The following is a 19,775-nucleotide window of genomic DNA, read 5'->3' on the forward strand; positions in this document are numbered from 1 at the left end:
TTTGCACAATTTGAGCTCTTTAAGGTACTAATCTACTTTAACATCTGAGCTGAAGGAATTTTATAGACTATGATCGTGTATTAGCTGGGGAAATAAAGTATATGGACAGATGTGTGTGGCAATTGTGACCAATAAGACTAATAAAAGACATGACATTTATCTAATCTGACAGCAAAGCACTCCTCCTCTCGATGTTCTCTCAATTAAATACAGCAACAGCAATTACTGCTCCACAACACTCAATTTAAAAGGAAGGAAAGTGTAAGACCAATTTAATACTGGCCAGAACTCTTGAAAATATAAATCCATGCCCGTCTCTGGCTGCGGGGCATAAAAAACATAAAAATAAGACAAAAAATTGTGGAGAAGCGCTGAAATTCTGCAGGGATTGAGGCCAGAATAAGCAAATGGAGGCACAGGCTTGATTAGCCTGCGAAAAGCAGAAGATCTTGCCCACAATAAAGCTAATGACTGCATTTATTAAAGAAGCTGCTATCTGTTAATGAGCCCTCCTATTCAATCCATCATTGAGGGGGACGGGGCATCGCTCAGTGAAGAACGATCACGGCAGCATATGTTCCCCCCTCTTCCATGAGGCCATTACTCGCACACATTCGGCACAGAGGAAAGGCAACCGTGACGGATACAAATGCAGACGCACAACATGCAACTCGGAGTGAAGACCCAGAGAAAACGCGCTGCGCAGCGGTCTGTTCTCCAGCCTCATCGGTCCCCATCATTTCTCAGCTTCTCTGACATCAATCACTGTGCCATCACAGCATATTTTTGTGACATAATTAGATTAAGTGATCCTTCGGGCGACTCTATGCATATAAACACACACAAGGATAAACGACTGATAAACGGGCTCAAGTGTGGAGTAAAGGTTTGTCAGCAACGAACAATATACAAGAATAGTAAATCGGGGGTAAAAGTGCTCTATCCGAAAGATCACTCAAGATCATTTTATATACATATTGATTTTTTACTACATTTTCATTAATATTTATGTTTTTAATACTGAAATACTGATCGTAGTGATCCGAAAACAGAAAGAAAAAAAAAAATCCGGGAGTGGGGCGTTCATTGTAAATAATACCGGTACTCTGGAAAAAATATGCCAGGTAGTAATAAAATATCAGTGCCAATTATTTTGTTGCAGCGTTATTGTTCAAATATGAAAACAAATTTCTAGTAAAGAGGAAGTGCAGCGATACATATGTAATTATAGCACAAAATGGCGAGACACGGTGATCACCGTTGAATTCTAGTCAAACAACGCTTGCACTGCAAAACCACACAGCAGCGTACTGTGAAACAATGTGCTTCATCAAGCTCCTGCTCGCCTTTGTTTGCATGTCTGCTTGAGTTATAGACCCCAAATTTGGGAATTAAAAACATGTCTCTGTGGCCTTGCGTAGAAAATCAAATTAACTATAAGAGGAGCAGCAAGAGTTCGTTCTGTGCATCACAAGCTTCCGTTTCCTGTATGTCTCCAAGACAAACATTCATGCAGATGAATGATGCAGGTGATGCGACACCAAAAGCCCCCCCCCCGTTTTCCATAGAAAATTCTTCTTTATCCCATCTTTCTCCAACACTTGGTGTAAAAAGATTAAGCAGTTTTTTTGACGTAATTTTCTATCTAGAGCTAATAACGACAGCAGAACTCCACTGGGAGGACCAGTTATGATGGAAGAATTGCTAGCTTTGCAAAGTCCGAGGCAAAACTAATCAAATAAGAGGGTTGAAGGGAGCAGCAAGCATTATCACCGGATAGGGAGTCTGAGTGCAATTATCCATGTGTGGTCTAAGTATATGTACAGATCTATGTTTGTCAAACAGTCATTTGGCTTCAGCGTGCCAGGGCAAACCTTCCCCACTGACCTGTTTTTTTACTTTAGAGCAAAGCTGTACCTACTCTCTGCCAGCATCGGTGGCTGTTACAGCTGCTCAAACTGTGTGTGTGTATGTGTGAATGAGTGTAATGCTTGCAGTGACATGTCAGGTAAAGAGTACACAGGTATTCATCTCTGGTGCCTCAAAGTGTCTGAAAGCAGAATTAAAAAAAACAAAAAAACATGTCCTTTGTGACTCCGCCAAAGAACTTCTCACGCAAAAAAGACAAAACCAGGTCCCCAATGCTCACACTGTGCGTGGCTAGAACAAAGCAAGCCAACTGAGGTGGCAAACTAATAATTCATGCCTTGTAATTTCTGATGCATTATTCACTGCGAGGCTGGAGAGAACAGTTACAAACATGTTTCAAGCCTTCGCCAAACCAAATTATTAGTCACACTTTTTTTCCTCTGGAAAATGTGCATTCGCCACCTGTGTTGCATTTCATTATTAATGGTTTTCAGAACTGACCTGCATATCTTTATTGAACAATTTTTGATTTGCATAATATAGATATTTTATGGGGTATTATTATAACTACTATAAATTTTTGACAATACACATCTTTGTTGCCAAATTCTAACAAAAAGTTCATGGAGCACCCAGGATCGTCAGCATGTCTTAAAAAGTGAAATGAAAACACTTTAAAAAAATAGCTCCATATAGTTTTGACAGTAAATGAAGTTCTCCAATATTTCAAAATGACAGAAAATTTAACTTTCATGTATCTTTGTTTTGATTCCAACAAAGTTTTAAAATGATTTATTATAATCAGATATTTTAAAAAGGCAGATGCCGATATTCATCAAAATGCAGAATATCGGCGCCGATAATCGGTCTATCCCTACTTGTGGGGAAGATAAGCAATTAGAAAATGGATGGATGGAACAACAAATGGGTCATTTTTGTTGTTTAATTTTTGTGCTGGGGCTTTGACGCTACATACGGCAGAGTGAAGTTGACAGCCACCGTCTATGTCAATTCTGATTGCTGCTTGAGACAAATGTCAGAAGCACAGAGGAAGGTTCAGCTCCCAGCATGATTACATCCATCAATGACTTTTCTGCTCTGGCTACAAATGAACATACCTTCGCTTTGAGCTCGTCGTTGAAATGCGGGTCATTGAACTCGACAAAGCGGAAAAACAGGGCGCGCTTCTGGACGATGGAGTAGTTCCTGGGAATTTCCTCCTCCATGTACTCCTTCAGGAAGGTCATGTTGCACAAGAAGCGACCCGTGAAGGCCCGCAGCAACTGGAACAGCAACTCGATCTCAGAGTAGTTGCGCCTTTTGGATGGGACACGAGGTCATGAAGTTCAGCGCACCAGTGTAGTTAAGTCTCGAGTCAAAATGTTCAAGTCCTCTTGGCTAACAATGTGACTCGGGCATTACACGCTAACAACAGGGGTGGGCAAAGTACGGGCCACACACGGCCTGCTCATTTCTTTAGTTATGCCCACCGAGCATTTACATACCCATAGTCCTGTATTTGTTGGATTCATTTCGAAATTATTTCACCTGAAATTGGTTAGTTAACTTATTCACTGCCAAAGACGAATTTATGTCTTTTCACAGGCCAGTCATTCAATCCCAGGACCTTATTTATATTTTTTTCAAACCTTAGGGTAAAAGCGGGTCTGAAAATGTCTGGCAGTGAATGGGTTAAAATGAACTTACTTATTATGCCTTATCTAATTAACTTACTTCCGTATGTAACTTGACTGCTTTGTTGTAAATAATATATTAAATCGCCCACCTCTGTCCTAACCGAGCAGTGAATTGAAAATTCAAGATACATACTTGCAATAGCTAAGAAGGCAGTAAGCCAGCAGCTTCGGCTCCTTCCAGTTGGTGGCAGCCATGTTGTCTTTACGATGCCTCTCTTGAAAGGCCTCGCTGACCCACACCCGCCGGAGCTGGTTCACCAGCGAATGCTGCCCTGCAAGCCAGCCTTCATCATTTTTCACAATGATACTGATGATCTATGTAGACACGATGAAAGAAAAAGGTTAGACGTGCGTTTTGTTACTTTTAAGGCGGTGATAGAAACACACGTACCTTAATGGCTTGGAACTGGAGGTCGAGTCTGGCTGTGGTGGTGGAGGGAGACCCAGGGCGGACAGTGGCGGCCGTGCCAGCGGGAACCAGCAAGGTGACAAAGCGGTTGGGATTGGAGGCCAGTACGTCTCTTAGTGGCTTGGCATCTTTGTGTTTCAAAAAGCTCTGCATACGGACAGATACACGTTGTGTAACTACAACTACAGTAGATTTGAACCCAAACATTCAAAGACCTGGAAATAAGAAAATGATGCCCTTTTCAGTCTGGAATACTAAGAATTGGAAAATCTGACTGCTTCCTCATTATGACCCATTAGTGAGGGAGCTAAAAAGCCAAATGCTTCTGTAACAGCAAAAGTGTCTTAAAGCACAGCAAAGGGACAACCGCTTAGTGCGCCCAAGTTCTGACCATGAACATGCGGCTCCACTGGGGGTCATTAAGAGTCGCCTCCATCATGAACAGCTCCACTGTCTGAGAAGGGTGGCGGGTCAGGAACTTTATCAAAGGCTCCCTGAATGGACTGCCGGCCTGGATGGTGGAAACAGCATGGATGAGAAGGAATAGAAAAAAATTTTTTTTTTTTAAGCAATATTACAATCAAGAAATAAGCAAAACAAGAATCAATTAAAATAGAAATATAAACAATTTTAGATACACATACATTTAAAATCTTTTGAATCCAAATCGTCATCATCAAACATAGAACTGAGGATGAAAAAAAAAAAAAGAATACCAAGTTTCCCTGACTGAGTAATTATCGCACTAAGAAACTCCCAAAACGTCTGTCCTAATAGATTCCGTTTTTGGGTGCGTCTTACTTCAATGAGCATTGCCCTCTCGGTCTTCATGACCACCTCCAGCAGAGGTTTGACGAGAGTCTGAGGTGCGGCGGGGATCAGGTGGAAAAGGTTAATGATGGCAGAACAGATCTTCATCTCCTGCAAAAACAGTGAGGGAAAGACAAAAGAAGGCAGGGGGGAGTAAATCAAAGTCTCGGGTAGATGCCAGTGCAGGACAGAATTTATTTCTGAAAAGAAGCCACTGTGAAAAATGAATTTTAGTCAAATGAAAAATGCATTCTGTGTCAATTAGTAAAATACCCAACAGGAAAGACACGCAGATGAGTTACTGAATTACAAAGCCACAGCAGACAAACACTTTAAGGACATAAAGTGTATTCATTCTTTAAAACCACTATTAGGGATGAAATAGAACTGTAGTCGGCATCTTGGGGGGTGAAGTTGTCAGTAGGGAATTAGGGGCTTCCAAAAAGATGTGAGAAGGGCTGACATGACAGTGTCTGCAGACAATCACAAACACATGAACACAAAACCAAAGGGCAACTTGACTAGCATCACTATCACAACATTTGGCTCAAGTAAGCGTCAAAACGTCACCAACAGAGGGCGCAATACCAGGTCACATCTCACCTCAAAGCCCTCCAATGCAGGCTGTACCAGAATGGGAGACAGTGATCAGAGTCAACAGAGTAGTGCGTGTGTGCATTTGAGTGTGGCTGAGTGTTGTCTTTGATCCATTATGGAAGGTGAGCAGATGAGACAAGATGATCGAGAAATGAACGGGCAAGGTAGCGACAACCTTTACTTGCGACCTCAAGAACAACTTTTCGCCACTGTAGCACACAAACGGAACCCACCGCGTTTGGCGATAAAAGGTCGCAAATGGAGATATTTCATCCTCTCAAGTCAAAAAGTCAATTGGGCAGGCGCTTTCTACAGCCCTTTCGTTCTGTTGTTGACGTTATCAGGCTCGGCTAATTGACCACATGACCCCGGCTTTACTGCGACTTCACACCTCACTGTCAACCGGACTCGGGTTGAGAATAAGAAAAAAGGGGCTACTTTGCATGTCATTATGCAAAGCATTTCGAGACGGGGAAGTCGTAACTCTCATGAAATGAAAGGTTGAAATGGTTTTACTTCTATAGGAGAGGCGACTGTTTTTTTTCCACTCTCACCTTTTCTTTGCCTTTACAAGGTTATCTGTCAGGAAGATAATGAGGAGACGCAAGCGCTGTGCCTACCACCGCCAGCCTGGCGCCTAATTAATCATTGATTGTAATATGGCCACTCACAACCCATCTGGGAAGAGGCCACGCAGAGGATGTGTTGACTACATGCGACTTAAGCTTCGTGCCATTTCCCTTTCGGTTTAGACAGATCATTTGACATTTGTATTGACTTGCTGCTTCTGCGCTGGATTCAAACTGAATCTCAACTGAGGTGTCAGTGGTATTGAAGCTTCACGTGTGCCGAAATTTTCTGAGCTTGAAAACGAGTGTGGACGTGGCTTCATCTTGATATACTCACACTTCCGTCGCTGCGCTGTCCTCCCTTGTGCGTTATTACCACCACCTCCATCCACTTCCGCAGGTGTTGCTGATGAGACACAAATAGACTGAGACAATGGAGGCGAGCACAAAGGCACACATGCACGGACGCACACCGTCTTGCTCAATAAATAGAAACGAAACATAAATCCATACTTTTGTGGCACACTAAAATGATAAGATAATCCTTTAAGGATCCCCAGACGGGGAATTCAGGTGCTACAGCAGCACACAGTGGTGTTTAACAGATAAGAATAACAATAAATAAAGTGAATAAAAATGCGTAGTAAGAAACAGATACACAACAATTTCCTTTGAAGGATTAAGTCAAAAAACATGTTTTTGGCCACAAATAAAAACAGCCGTTGAGTCTGAAAACAAACATGAAAAAGGAAGCATTTCTTACCATCATTTGATCACAGAACTTGTCATTGAAAGAGTTCGGGAAGAGGCGCGTGACAGAGGTCAGACGGTTGACCACGTTCAGCGTAAGGCTGCGGTAGTCACCCAGCATCATAAGCAGGGGCCGCATGTGAGTGTGGATCTGGTCCACCTCAATGGTGGCGCCTTCCAGGAACTAGAAAAAAAGACAGAGGCTCAGCTTCAGGAAACAGGTCAGCCGTGATTGGTCGTTACCTGAGCCCTAAGTAGTTGTCATGTCATTTTCAGTTGACATAAGTGACAAAATGGCCACCCCCGGAGATGGCTAAAAACGAGTGGATTAACTCTTATTCCACAAACGCAATATTTATCAGAATGTCTTGTTTCGACTAGTGAGCTTGCATAGAGCATATGCTTTAAAAAAAATATGTTTGGCTTGACTTCCACTTTACTATTGGACATCGCCTTATAAGTTCGATATTATGCTCAACTTTTAACTACACACTGCAAAAACCGTTGAGACAAAAGGTCACTCAGATGTGGGGCGGGCCAGTTGCAAACAAGCACACACGAAAGAAAGATGCATGGAAGCCACATTCATTTTCCTCTCAGTGGAGAGAACAAACACTCCATCCTGTATTGATCGGGCCACAGCAATGCTCATTAGTGCTATCAGGGCAGAGATGAAAGAGAGTGGTGGTGGGGGGTGAAAATCACAGGATAAAGAGTGATGTCGGAAAAGAAAGAAAATGAAGGGCACGGAAATTGAAGGAGAAGGGGGACAAAGAGCATCTAGGGTGAATGGATTGGGGTCTTCATGGTATGGATCATTTGATAAATAGGGGCCTGGCTGGTTCACTCAGTCTGATAAAGCATGGAAAAGTTCAGATGGATTAATGAATGATCTCTGCAATTGAAAATGACATGAGCGAGGCGGCCAATGAGATGCGGGAGAAGCCGAAATGAACCATTGAGATGCAGGAAGCAGACTTTCTTAAAACTATATGCATTAAAAAACATGAGCGCGCCTCACAGCTCGAGGGCAGTGTTGAATTCCAGTTTAGAGCAATACTGTGCGTGAGGGTCTCAAGGCTTTTATTTAAAAGGAGGTTTACATTCAATAAGGTTGAGAGACTAAAATAACAAAACCAGACAATCCTGACAAATGAGGCTGAGAAAAAAAATTATATTTTTTGTACTGACCTTCCTCATGCATGCCTCTCCTGCTTCCTGAAGCTCACTGTTGGTCGAGTTGAGGGCCTTGAACAGGGCGGCAATGATCTTCTCTCTGGACTGCGGCAAGTAGTTGCAGGCCGCCAGTGCATCTAAGGCGGCAGCACAGAAATTCTATAGGTTCATACGTTTGCAAAAATGGCACATTGTTGGGAGAGTAGCTTGACATGGAAGTAAAACTTAGCCGATGAAGATGGGCTTCACTGAGTGCCAGTGCCATCATTTCTCACAGCTAGTCCGGTGGTTCGTTAGGTATGAATATTTTAACAATTTCAAAAAACGGAATAGCCGAAGCTAGAGATGCTAACTGATACCCTCATCGACCACCATCTAATTTTTGCACTCTTGGACTCAACGCAGCTGTATGGTAGTGTTGCCTTGTCGGCAGGACATTTCGCTGCTCCACAAAGCATCACTGTCCCGGCGATGGCAGCAGACGGGCAAGTCAAAAGTTCTTCGTAAATTGGCCGGCTAATTGATTCTGTGACTTCAAACGTGGACGGAGAGTAGCCTAGACGACTAAGCGGTTCAACGCCAACAAGGAACTCCTTTAACGTGACATGACTCACTAAGAGCAGCAATGCGCAGCGGCACCAGAGAGGGGAGGCTCTTGTAACATGGCAGCTTCATCAGCGCAGCATCATCCGCCTCGCACAAGTTCAGCAGCTGAAGAGGGAACAGCAAAAGGTCAGACTTCCTCTGCTTGAGAAATGTGCAAATGTGGGGTTGAAGTAGGGTTAGGACTAGTAGGGCTGGCCGTAAAATAGAAAGCATGTGTTTTTTTGTTTTGTTTAAACTATTTGATTTTTTTAAAAAACAAAATCCATGTTCAAATTAATTTTCTCTCCTTTGTGTAAACTTGAATGAATCGATACAATCAATTTATCTGCCAGCCCTACGCCGAGTTTCAGGTTATATCGCCAGTGTAGGAACGGAACTCGTTCGTAAATTGAGGGCTGCCTGGAGTGTGATTTCATATAAAGGTATAAATAAAAACAATACTAGATGTAGCGATGCATATTGCATACCTCTGTATAAAAGACCTTGTGCTCCATGACATTGAGGTCCATAGTGAAGAGGCGGGGCTGCAGGGTGGTACAAAAGGTGTTGCCTTCCATTAGGCCAATCTGGGCATTTGCAGGTTGGTGGCGCAGAAGATGTTTCTTGGGGGGAACCATATCTTGCAAAACCTGATCAATTGATTCATATAAAAACAATCGAGTTAAGCCAGGATTTGTTTCAACATCTCGATCCCGCCGTTTTACCTCTTTGTGAGGTTCCATGATGACAGTGACACTCTTGCCAGTGACCTGAGCCAGCACCTGCAGGGAATGCATGGCCTGCTTTCTGACAGTGGAGTTGGGGGAGGTCACCTCTCGAACGAGGTCATGTGTTACCATGTGGAAAGATTTGTCTTGGGCAGTCAGCAGCTCTTCCGTTTTTTCTTCATCCTTCAGTGGAGTGGCGCAGCGAACCAGCAACTGCTCCAGGGTTGTCTTTGCCATGGCTACAGCTCCATTTGACACCTGGGTGAAGGCCAATTCATTGTGTTTCGCAATTCAGGTGCCAACACTACTTACAAAATATCATTTAAAAATCACCTCTCCTGTGAGGTCCATCATAACAAACAGCAGGGCCTTGAGAAAAGTCAGCTGGTTTTGTAGAACCCAGATGAGAGGCAACCTTTCCATCAGAAACTTGATGGACACCACGCCACCGAGCTTGGCGTACCAAGCCTGCTCATAGCAGCAGGCACATAGACGCTCCACAATATAGGAGAACAAGGGAAGCTGACACGCCTGCAGATGGAAATACAAGTCAAGCATGAAGAAATCATCTATCTGAAGAAATGTAATTATGGCTGAACGATTTAGTTGTCTGGACGATTTCTTTTTAATTGATTTTTTTTTTTTTTTTTACAGGCGTCTGTAGTGCAAAGCACTTTTCCGTTGTTGTGAACTGCTTAGACAAACAACATGGCTGGGAATAGAGAGCAACTAGTTTAAAAGGCACTGAGTGGTACTAAATTAGCGATTAAGTCACTATATTTTGACTTGTCCCGCCCTCTATCAGCTATTTTTCAAAAATGTAGTGGAAGGCAATCACGTCAATTCCGCTGCACATTGCCAATGACTTGCAGCCCATATAAATATTACAATAGCAGCAACATTTTTAATCTGAAGTATGTGCTTCCAAAGCTGAGGTTGCCTGTCGAAACCCATTGTGTTGTTTAATTGTTGAACATTTTCAATGTTAATTTATTAAATCGTGCTTAAAAAAATATCTGACATTTTATTGCAAAGACAATATCGACTGGCCCCTAGATGTAAAGTAAAAAATCGTTTCTATGTAGTTTTTCTGAACACATGCAAAAATGGAAGCCCATCTGTGCCTCACCCTCTCCTTAGAGCCAAGGATGATGCTGGCCACATCAAAGATGACAGCCAGGGCCACCTCTCCAATCTTACACAGTTCCTTCTCTTCGTAGGCCATGCAGATGGCTATGGCATCGATCAGAACAAGTGGATCCATGCCCTTTGACCCGTTCTCTTCACTGTGGAACATGGCCGTGCTTGGCTGACTGCCAAGCTGGTAGCACGGCAGCAAGAATGGACCTGCGGGAGCAGAAATCCACAAATGCACTTTAAATCATGATACTAAATGGCTGAGTCAACATTGTAATAGCTTTATTGTGCAATTGGGGCAAAAGCCAATATTTGATCATGAGTCTCACCACACTGCTGAGCCACAGCAACCATGGTGTAGTGGCGAATCAAGCTCGCTACGAAAGGTAGCGCACTGGGCCGCAGGTCCTTTATCACGGCAGACATGAATGCTCCAGTCAAGGCCTGTTCAAAAGTTCTGCGGGCAGGCGTGTCCTGTGCCTTGTAGCGATGAGATATAATAACATTGGGGATCCACTTCTCGGTAAAACTAGAGGAAATAAAAACATTAAGATGAGAATGTGTTCTAGGCAGTGCTGAGAAGTAATCAAGTACAAATACTTTGTTACTGTACTGGAGTATTTGTGCACCATCACATTTTTAATTTACCCTAACATGTAATTTTTACTCCTTACTTGGTCCAAACTTTGTTAATTTTTTTAACCTCAGCGGACAATATAAGTAAGACAGAAAAAGAGGCAAACTCAACTGCGGAAGAGATTTTGTCATTTTATAAAGCAGAAAAAAAGGAACAGTGATAATGTGAAGGAATGTGAACCAGAATTGTTATTGACAATGATGATGCAACAGATTCGGGAGAAGCAAAATGTTCCCCATCCATGGCCTTACTTAAAGAGATATTTGGGGATGTTGTCGGCAACAAGAATAATTTGTGGCAAATGCATATTCTTGAACTTTGTTTTCTTATTATGCCAAGTTAACAAAATGGATATTGTAGAATTGTGACAAATCCTAAAATCATATTTACTGTGTACATTTCAGAGTTTGTATTTTTAGAGTTGAATCAGTACTTCTGCATTTACCTGAGTGTTTTTATCTGCACTTGTACTTTTGCTACCTTTTCTTATCAGCAGATTCCCAGTTTGTATCTCCACTTCCTGAGCTTAATATGATATTGTAAGATGTTCTTAAATACATGATTATTATCGCAATAAAACATTTTGCAGTAAAGTAGCATTTTTGCAGCTTCGCTTAAGAAAAACGTATCGACTGCAATGTTAATAACTACATCTTAAACAAAAAGGTTTTGATTTGCAATCTCTTCCTTATTTTGTTGCTCTTCTGCAGCAGTGTTGTTGTCCCTGTTGGTATTTGTTATTTACAATAGCTGAAGGCAACTGGGCGGCCGTGTTATTGAGCAGCTGTTTTCTCCATGCTTGAGCTTGTGTTTTATAATGCCACACACCGTGGGTAGACCTGATGGATCGCCTCATCTAATTATTGCTATTTCAAAGGCTGCTATTGGGGGAAGGGGTTGGGTGGAGAGGGGAGCATGTGAAGAAACATGAGCGTGACGAAAGCAGACGAAGGCGAGTGTCGTGGTGGGCAGGGTGGAGGCTGTCGGAATGTCCGATCAATTGGCCTTTTGTCATTCGCTGGGCTGCCGCGCCAATGTAATTGTACGCACAAAGGCCATATTTAAAGTCATCCAATCGCGGAGCGAAAGAGCCAGGAAAGCATCAACGACGGGAGAAGAAGAAAAAAAAAAAAAAAAAAAAAGAATCTTTCATGAGGGAGGACAAATCAAGATGTCTGACAGTGGCGGCAGGAGTCGCAGCCCCCCTGATCATAACTGACACACTTCATTACCCCGGCAGAGCTGTGCACGCAGACACACTTGTCTTTCTGCATGAGCATGAGTGTGTGCGTAATGAAAGGAGAGTGAAAGGGCCAGGATGTAGCATAAACAGACAGAAGAAAGTCAATTAGCCCCTGCCCGGAATCAATGATGGTAATGTGACGAACCCATCCCACAAGCACACGTCTCCTCCCTTGCTGTCTGTGGGCTCATGGTATAGTTTTCGGTCTCAAAGTGAAGCCTGCCATAGTGTCAGGGTGTACTCGAATGTGATTTGCAACACCTGACTTTCACAGAATTGATGAGACGGTGTGTGGTGGGGACCTGTGCAACCGAGGGAGTCTCGAAGACGGCTAAAACAGAACCAACCCATGAACAGAGGCTCATATTTGCATCACATACTTCGCTCATTAAACAGTATATGTCTGTGTAGATACTCAGTCATCAGCCATACACTACATTTGCCGTCTTGAATCCAGTGTTGCCTACCGTCTTACAAATTGATTTTGGCTTACTTGGGATGAGAAAGAAGCTGGTACAGAGCGTGTTTGTTATCGTCCAAACTGGTCATGGCCACCAGGAAACACTTAATGACTTCCCACGCCTGTCGTCTGTAGTACGGCTCTGTGTTGGCACTCTTCAGACAATCGAGGGCTGTCTCTATAGCCTAGAATGGGATACAGCACACTGTTCTTAAGATTTTTTTTTTTTTTTTTAAACATTACTGAAAAGCAATAAATTGTCAATTCCCCCAATTTATGAATATGGAAATTAAATTGCACCTTCACATAAATAATTCTGATAAATTTACACCAAGTAGCACAGCATAATCTGGCCAAGCAAAGCCAATTGTGAGCTCTACAATACGGCTTGGCTACTTAAAAAGGGAGTGAATTAATGAATATATGCCACTTTGAACAAAAAGGAGGAGCTCAAAGAACAAGAATAGCCCATGCAAATCAGGACACTGCGTAATTGAATAATAGACCTGACCATGAATATTTCGTCGAGAGCGACAGTGACAAGCTCTCTCGTCAAAATTCTGCAAAAACGACAGTCATCAGTGGCAATTAAATCAAGACATTCCAAAAAAAAAAGCATTTTAGGAATATCCGTTCAGCTACAAATCACTTTACCTTGAAGCCATTAATTCATTCGAAGTTATTTGATCGCTTTGTTTAATCTAATTGCAATAGAAACTGTACAATGTCTATTATCACTTGTGTTTTATGTCCAAGTTGTGCGAGTAGAAATTGCAGCGTGAAGATGGCCAGAGAGAGAAGCCGCCATTACAAAGAGCAAATAATCCCGCTATAGTGAACCACACTAGATTGATGATTACGGACTTGGTCTGAAGCAAAGCGGAGATGAATTAAATTACCAGTAGCACACACACAAAACTGCACAAGCATATCTAAATAAAAACACTGCTCTCTGCAGTCATGGCAGCGTGGTCTAACCTTCTCCATCGGGAGCTGTATCGAGGCTTTGCAGTCGGTGAACTCGGCCTTGATGCTGGGCCCTTGAACCTCAGTCACCACATAGTGCAGCCTCTGCGACTCCTTAAGCATCTTCCTGTTGCTGCCACCAAACTTTCCTAAGACCCGGTAGGCTACGTGGGAGATGGTCTCAGCCGGGTTGCGAAGGGTCCGCCACAAAGCCTTGCAGCGCAAACAAACAGAGAGAATATCGGAGTGGGAAAACCTCACCGAGCAGCTTGGTATGAATGCGCCAGTCTGTAAAAATCCGCACCTGCATGAGCTCGGCCCTGACAGGCTGGATATGGTCATAGAGGAAATCCGGCTGTAGGTTGTCCACACAAAGCTCCAAGGTGCGAAGGCCTTGGCTCACTAGAGTCTGCGAGCCATTGAGGGCCGACACCAGTGGATCCATTAACATGGGCAAGTATGGCAGCAAAGAGCTTAGGCGCACCGGCACCGTCAGGCACAACTCCACAAAGAGGTCCTTCATGTGCTGCTTGTGAAGGCCACTCTGCAGCATGTTCAGACCTAATGGCATGAAAAGTAGACACGGGAAAACGGGGAAATGGAGCTTATGTGGACAAGGAGATGACTACCCACCGACACATCAGAAAATTGTGATTCTGAGTTGTACCTTGTAGCAGATTGGGTAGAAGAGGAAGGAACTCTTGATAGAGAAGGTCATGGCTTCCTCCACCAATGGAGCGGAAGAGTGCCCGCAGGAACAGGAAGTAGTTGTAAGGCTCCTTGGCTGACTGGGCCAGTTCCATTGAGCTGTTTACTATCTTGTGGAGGTGTGGCTAAGGAAACATCAACCGCTTTAATACCCGTGCGTAACAAATTGAAAACAGAATAACCCAGGTGCGGTCACCCACTTTGAGCATCTGTTCATTCTCCGCTGCAAAAAGCGACACCGATCCAAACACCAGTTTAAAGAGCTTGAGGTAGAGATTAGAGAGCTCGACATTCGAGCCCATCTCTGGCAGTCTTTCAAGAAGGTACTCCACTAAGATGGTGGCGAACAGAGCCGATGTGGACAAGTTGGCTAGGAATGAGTTTGCCACAATCTGAGGAAGAGCATAAGAAATTAAAGAAAGAAAAAAATCAAATACAATCTTTTTTTTTTTTCTAGAGTTGATGTGTGTACCTGGAGTGCATAGTTCTTGGAAATCCTCTCCACCATGTACGGAACAGTAGTTTGAAAGATCTCCTTGAAAGTAAGGGGGTTCATCATCGTGAAGACCCCTGCAAAGTGCTCCAGAACTTCCTTCTCCTCCTTCATGCGTACCGCCTGGCAGTTGGCCACCCTAATGTACGCTTGCTGGTTATTGGCAACCTGAACCTGGATACATAAAAACACGATAGCCTGCAGAGCTGTACACCAACTGCACCGATTTTAATCTGATTTTTCATTTATCACCCTATTTTCTCCTCTGACTGAGAAGACTGCACAGAAACGAATGCCAAATCTAACAGGTCACTTGTGGTACCTGATAGATGTCCAAAGCCTGCATGGCATACTTGACCAACTTTATGTAGATCTGTGTTTCCTTTGGCTGGAGCTGCTTGTTTGGTATGAACTGAGCCTCTGTTTGAGAAAAACAAAATACTGTAGATCCCCACACATTCAACAATTCACTATGGTCGTCCAAGAGTGATTTTCGTAGCCTTACCTCCAGGGGCCTTGCATGAGGTGATGCCCCATGTGATGGTTTTCACTCCGCACACCAGAGTCTTGACTAAACTGCGGCAGTCTGACACTTGAAAGGTCTGCTTGTCCTCCTTCTCGCCCTGTCGGTCGAAGGCGGTTGCGGGAGGCTGAGGTGCGCTGCTGACGGGCGTGGGAGGAGCAGGAGGCGGGATGGCAGGCGTAATAGAAGGAGTGGGTGTGGCCGGCACTCCAGGTAGGACCCCTGGCTCCACCACGCCCATTTCCGACTGAGGTTTGCACTTCTTGAAGATGGAGACAAGCTGGTAGCGTGCTATGGTGTGGAATTTCAGCACAAACACCTGATAGTTGGGGGAAAAAAAAAAAAAGACAGAAACGGCATTCAACATTTCTAAGCATTAAAAGTGACTGATGAGCTTGGCTTTGTGCCGGCTACCTCCAGCATTCTCATGAGGATGTCCCGGCCATTGCCATTCTCTTGCTCTGACTTGGAGCGAATGCAGTCCACCAGGTTGAGCAAAAGCTTGCAAGACATCGTCTGAATATTGCTCGGAAGTGATTCGTCATCGATGTTCTTGGCAAAGAGCTGCACGGCTAAGGATAAATCGGTCAGGGGCAGATTCTGGCGAACGTGGTGAACGAGGTCTGCAAGTGTGCTGTAAGCCAAAGGTCTGAAAACAGATGAAAGGAGAATTATTATTGGAGTTTAGGAGGCATGGCATAAACTGAAAGCGACAAGAGACAAAGTAACAACATGAGCTGTTCTGAAAGGTAAAGACCGTTATGGTAAGTAAGTATGAAAATGGCCTCTGTCGAGAAGCCGAGCGAGTGAGTGACAATGATATTCCCGTCAGGTCTCAACAGCTCCTCCGCACTACTAATTTGAAATGACAGTTATATCACTGAAGTGGCGAGGGTGGCGTGGCAGGTCAAAGACATTTGCAAATCGCCCCACTGGAAATCGGCCCTCAGGAGCTGTTGGGCGTACATGACAATTTGACAGACGGATCTCAGATGTGGTCGGCCCCCGAAAGATGTGCCTCATTAACATGCAAAGGACTCGGAGCTGTCAGAGCAAGCGTCCCCTAAACAAGCGGATGATGGTGATAGATGCGCACACAGGCGACTTACCGAAGAGTCTCCCGGGCAGTGTATCCAGAGCCAATGAGGATGGATTCATCAAAAAGTTTATCCATGCAGGGTATAAACTCTGCCAAATAAAACAAACATTTTAGCCCCGAAGCATGTTCAACTTTCGCCAAGTGACGTCCCGGCATAATGATCGCGTTGCGTGTTTGCGTGGGCACATACGGTTGCGTAGCTCAGTTGTGAGAATGTGTTTGGCCGCAATGAGCAGCTCCTTGCGGAGGTGAGCCGTTTCCGATGGGCAGTTGGTGAGCAGCTGGAGCATGCCCTTCACCATCTGCTGGGAATACTTTCCAACCAGCTCCTGGGTGGGTGGACACACACGCACGCACAGAGCACACTTTGAACCAGTCGAGCTTTCTTGTGGAAATAACAGCCTCAACTTGTTGACACAATTTACACCAGTTAATATTCATGAATGTCTTGTTTTGCATCAGGTTCGTTTGTTTGCTTTCATGGAGAACGTGGCAAGGCCGAAAGTATTCGCGTTTGAGAGGCTGAAATCAGAGACATTTCTTTCACACATGTACATCTTATTGTTTGTATTTTACAATAGAGCTGGCCGATTATGAAAAACAATATTAATCATGATTATTTTGGTAACAATTGAAATCACGATTATTCAAACGATCATTTATTTTTTGATACAAAACAAGAAAACGTTTATATGTAAAAAAAATATAAAGACAAATGTAAGTAAGTTCCTTTTGGACCAAAAGAAATTGATAAAACTATATATAAAATTTTTTAAAAGGTGCAAATTTATCAATTCAAGTATAATTTCCTTGTGTAAACAAATAGTGTGTTGGATATAAATGAATATTGTTAATCGTTTTTTTTATTATTATTTTGTAATCGTGGAGTGTAACAATCGTAATTGTAATTGAATTTCCATTAATTGCACAGCCCTATTTTACAACTGAATGTTCACTATTTAATTCAGCTGGAAATGAATGTAAAACACCTGAAACGGGTATACCTGGTAGATTCGAATGATGTATGCCAGGAATGAGAGCGTCTTGATCTGCGCTGCAATGAAGTCTGCATATAGTTCCTTGTTATAAAGCTTGTGCTGCCTGCAAAGAAAACAACCCAAAAAAATGCAAGAAAATTCGCCTCATCAACACAATGCTGCATGCCTGCAGTAGGTGACAATTAATGGCGGGTAAAATGAGGATCTACATATGGGATTCAATTCTATATGCATGGCTTATTCATTTGTGTGGCAGCTGTTACTGTGGCTCCGAAAGAAACTTTCTGCATACCTGCCATAGATTCCTGAGGTTTGTTTTTCCTTAATTAACTCTGCTCCATTTCCTCCCTATTCCGAAAGTCTAATACAACCATCTTCTCACGCTCAAATTTCACCTCCCGCTAAGCCAATTTCTACTATTTTAACTTTCCTAAATGGAATGGAACCAGCTTTAGCAACACCATCAAAAAACTGCTGCCAGGAAGGAGCGATGAAGAGAGGGGGTGAGAGGCAGGGGGGTAGCATTCTATTAAAAGTGTGCCCAATCTCATTCAGAAGGCCATAAAATGAAAATTAATTTAGTTAGCGGGGGTTGTAATTCCTGTTTGGGCAAATGGATGTTACCTGGCTTGTGGAGACACCTGCAGCATGATGGTGCTCATGATGAGGGGCACAAACTCTGACACCACATTGTGAATATTCAGCTTGTAGAGCTGTGAGGAATGGGAGGGGAGGGGAAGGGCGGGGGAGACAAAAAAATAGACTTCAGTGTAATACAGCCACATAATTACAGATGAGGTGATTTTATTCTAGGATTAATGAGCATTTTGAGAGAATATGAATCCAGTATTTTCAATCCAGTCACACCACCCCAAACTCCAATTACCCGAAAACGCAAATGAGTCAATCTCGTTTACAACTTCAATATCCTTAACAAATAGCACTTTTATATATCCCCTTGATGAAAAAAGACAATATATTCATAATCTCAATTTAATTGTGTGGTTTTGTTGTCCCGCTGTATTTCACTCACCTGATACATCAGCACCACGATGAGTGGCAGTTCCGCAAGCACTTTGAGAGACAAAGACCCTCGTGGGATGATGGTGTGCTGGAGACGGAGGATAAAGATTGACAATGCCAGATGACACACTCACGTGACGAGCTCACTCTTCCACATTTGAATCAAAATGAGCCACTTACAACGGAATGCCTCAAAGTCAACAAAATGTTAGAAAAGAAACATGTTCCTTCATCTATCAATTAACCACACTCAATGAATCAGTTACAAACATGAGGATTAATTACAGTTTGAACACAAGTGTCATTATAGTCAACATGAAAAAGCCTTATTTGCACCATCCACCATTACAACACAAAATAATATCTGTAATCTAAATTGAATGTATTTTCTGGAACAATATTTGAATTTCAATGGAGTGCTAATGTGGCGCACTGCTGTCATCTAGTGCTTAGAAGCGGTACTTGTAAACCACAGTAAGGAAAACATCCAACCATGACGTCCAAAAAATGAACGTTGGGATTACCGTTCGTGTTTCGCTGTCTTCTCTTTCGGGTGCGGTCTTCACCAACACGGAGGTGATCATCCCAACCATTTCTGGGGAGGGCACAGTGTTCTCAGCAATCACCTGAGGGTTCTCAAAGTACCGGGCCTAGTGGGTGCACACACAAAAAAATAAAAAAATAAAAAAATAAAGAAAGAAAGAAGAAAAAACATGGTTGTGATCAGTGACAATCGGAGCAAAAACAGACCACAACACAAGCAGATACTTACAACGACTTTTGGGAGCTCTTTGTAAATCTGCTTCACAAAGTCGAGGAAGTGATGAATCTGAAATGATATAATTTTAAACAGCATGTCAATTAGGGGTTCAGGAAAACGTCTTGCAATTTAGTTAAGCCCCATTTTTGGGGGGAAAACATGGTCTTATTTAATTGTGGCTGATGTATTGTCACTGCAAAATAATTAATTATTTCACCACAAAGTTACAAAACTGGCACACTGGCAAGGAACCTCTTCAGAAATACTTTTCATCAGCTGAAATGAGCAATAAGCAATCGGGCCAACAAACTCACCTCCTGTGAGATTGGAGGACGGAATTGTTTGTGCAGCTCAATTATAATGCGAAGGCATATGAGCACGTTTTCCTCACTTTCAATCTGGGAGAGAAAATACAGAAAAAGAGTCAAGTCAAGTTACTGCTATAACAAATGTTCATGATGTCTGCATTTTGTGAGCTGATGCAAAACAAGTAAGAGTGTCAACCGGCAGCGATACATTGGAAGTTATATTTAACGCA

The 19,775-nt window shown here is 43.1% G+C and overlaps 1 protein-coding gene across 3 annotated transcripts in view; it reads right to left on the minus strand.

Annotated features, from left to right (window-relative positions):
• trrap (transformation/transcription domain-associated protein) overlaps positions 1-19,775 on the minus strand; it is a 59,853-nt gene that overhangs the window by 37,210 nt on the left and 2,868 nt on the right. For 2 of the 3 annotated variants that reach the window (XM_086016770.1, XM_086016771.1), the window contains exons 6-37: positions 19,552-19,635; positions 19,250-19,306; positions 19,002-19,127; positions 18,488-18,565; positions 18,079-18,167; positions 17,461-17,557; positions 16,647-16,785; positions 16,467-16,545; positions 15,772-16,006; positions 15,340-15,676; positions 15,157-15,254; positions 14,814-15,008; positions 14,542-14,733; positions 14,301-14,466; positions 13,938-14,194; positions 13,646-13,846; positions 12,701-12,852; positions 10,657-10,856; positions 10,320-10,537; positions 9,524-9,721; positions 9,188-9,448; positions 8,951-9,112; positions 8,492-8,588; positions 7,893-8,014; positions 6,715-6,885; positions 6,289-6,357; positions 5,389-5,409; positions 4,777-4,896; positions 4,367-4,486; positions 3,958-4,122; positions 3,700-3,881; positions 2,988-3,186 (exon numbers count right to left, since the gene is read on the minus strand). In XM_086016770.1, the coding sequence (XP_085872896.1) occupies positions 2,988-3,186; positions 3,700-3,881; positions 3,958-4,122; positions 4,367-4,486; positions 4,777-4,896; positions 5,389-5,409; positions 6,289-6,357; positions 6,715-6,885; positions 7,893-8,014; positions 8,492-8,588; positions 8,951-9,112; positions 9,188-9,448; positions 9,524-9,721; positions 10,320-10,537; positions 10,657-10,856; positions 12,701-12,852; positions 13,646-13,846; positions 13,938-14,194; positions 14,301-14,466; positions 14,542-14,733; positions 14,814-15,008; positions 15,157-15,254; positions 15,340-15,676; positions 15,772-16,006; positions 16,467-16,545; positions 16,647-16,785; positions 17,461-17,557; positions 18,079-18,167; positions 18,488-18,565; positions 19,002-19,127; positions 19,250-19,306; positions 19,552-19,635 (4,887 nt within the window). The remainder of the gene's footprint in view (positions 1-2,987; positions 3,187-3,699; positions 3,882-3,957; positions 4,123-4,366; positions 4,487-4,776; positions 4,897-5,388; positions 5,410-6,288; positions 6,358-6,714; positions 6,886-7,892; positions 8,015-8,491; positions 8,589-8,950; positions 9,113-9,187; positions 9,449-9,523; positions 9,722-10,319; positions 10,538-10,656; positions 10,857-12,700; positions 12,853-13,645; positions 13,847-13,937; positions 14,195-14,300; positions 14,467-14,541; positions 14,734-14,813; positions 15,009-15,156; positions 15,255-15,339; positions 15,677-15,771; positions 16,007-16,466; positions 16,546-16,646; positions 16,786-17,460; positions 17,558-18,078; positions 18,168-18,487; positions 18,566-19,001; positions 19,128-19,249; positions 19,307-19,551; positions 19,636-19,775) is intronic. The other variant, XM_086016773.1, reaches the window with a different exon arrangement.

This window comes from Filicampus tigris, chromosome 19 (assembly GCF_054856515.1).
Source record: "Filicampus tigris isolate MCC_2025a chromosome 19, RoL_Ftig_1.0, whole genome shotgun sequence".
Lineage (NCBI taxonomy): Eukaryota > Metazoa > Chordata > Actinopteri > Syngnathiformes > Syngnathidae > Filicampus > Filicampus tigris.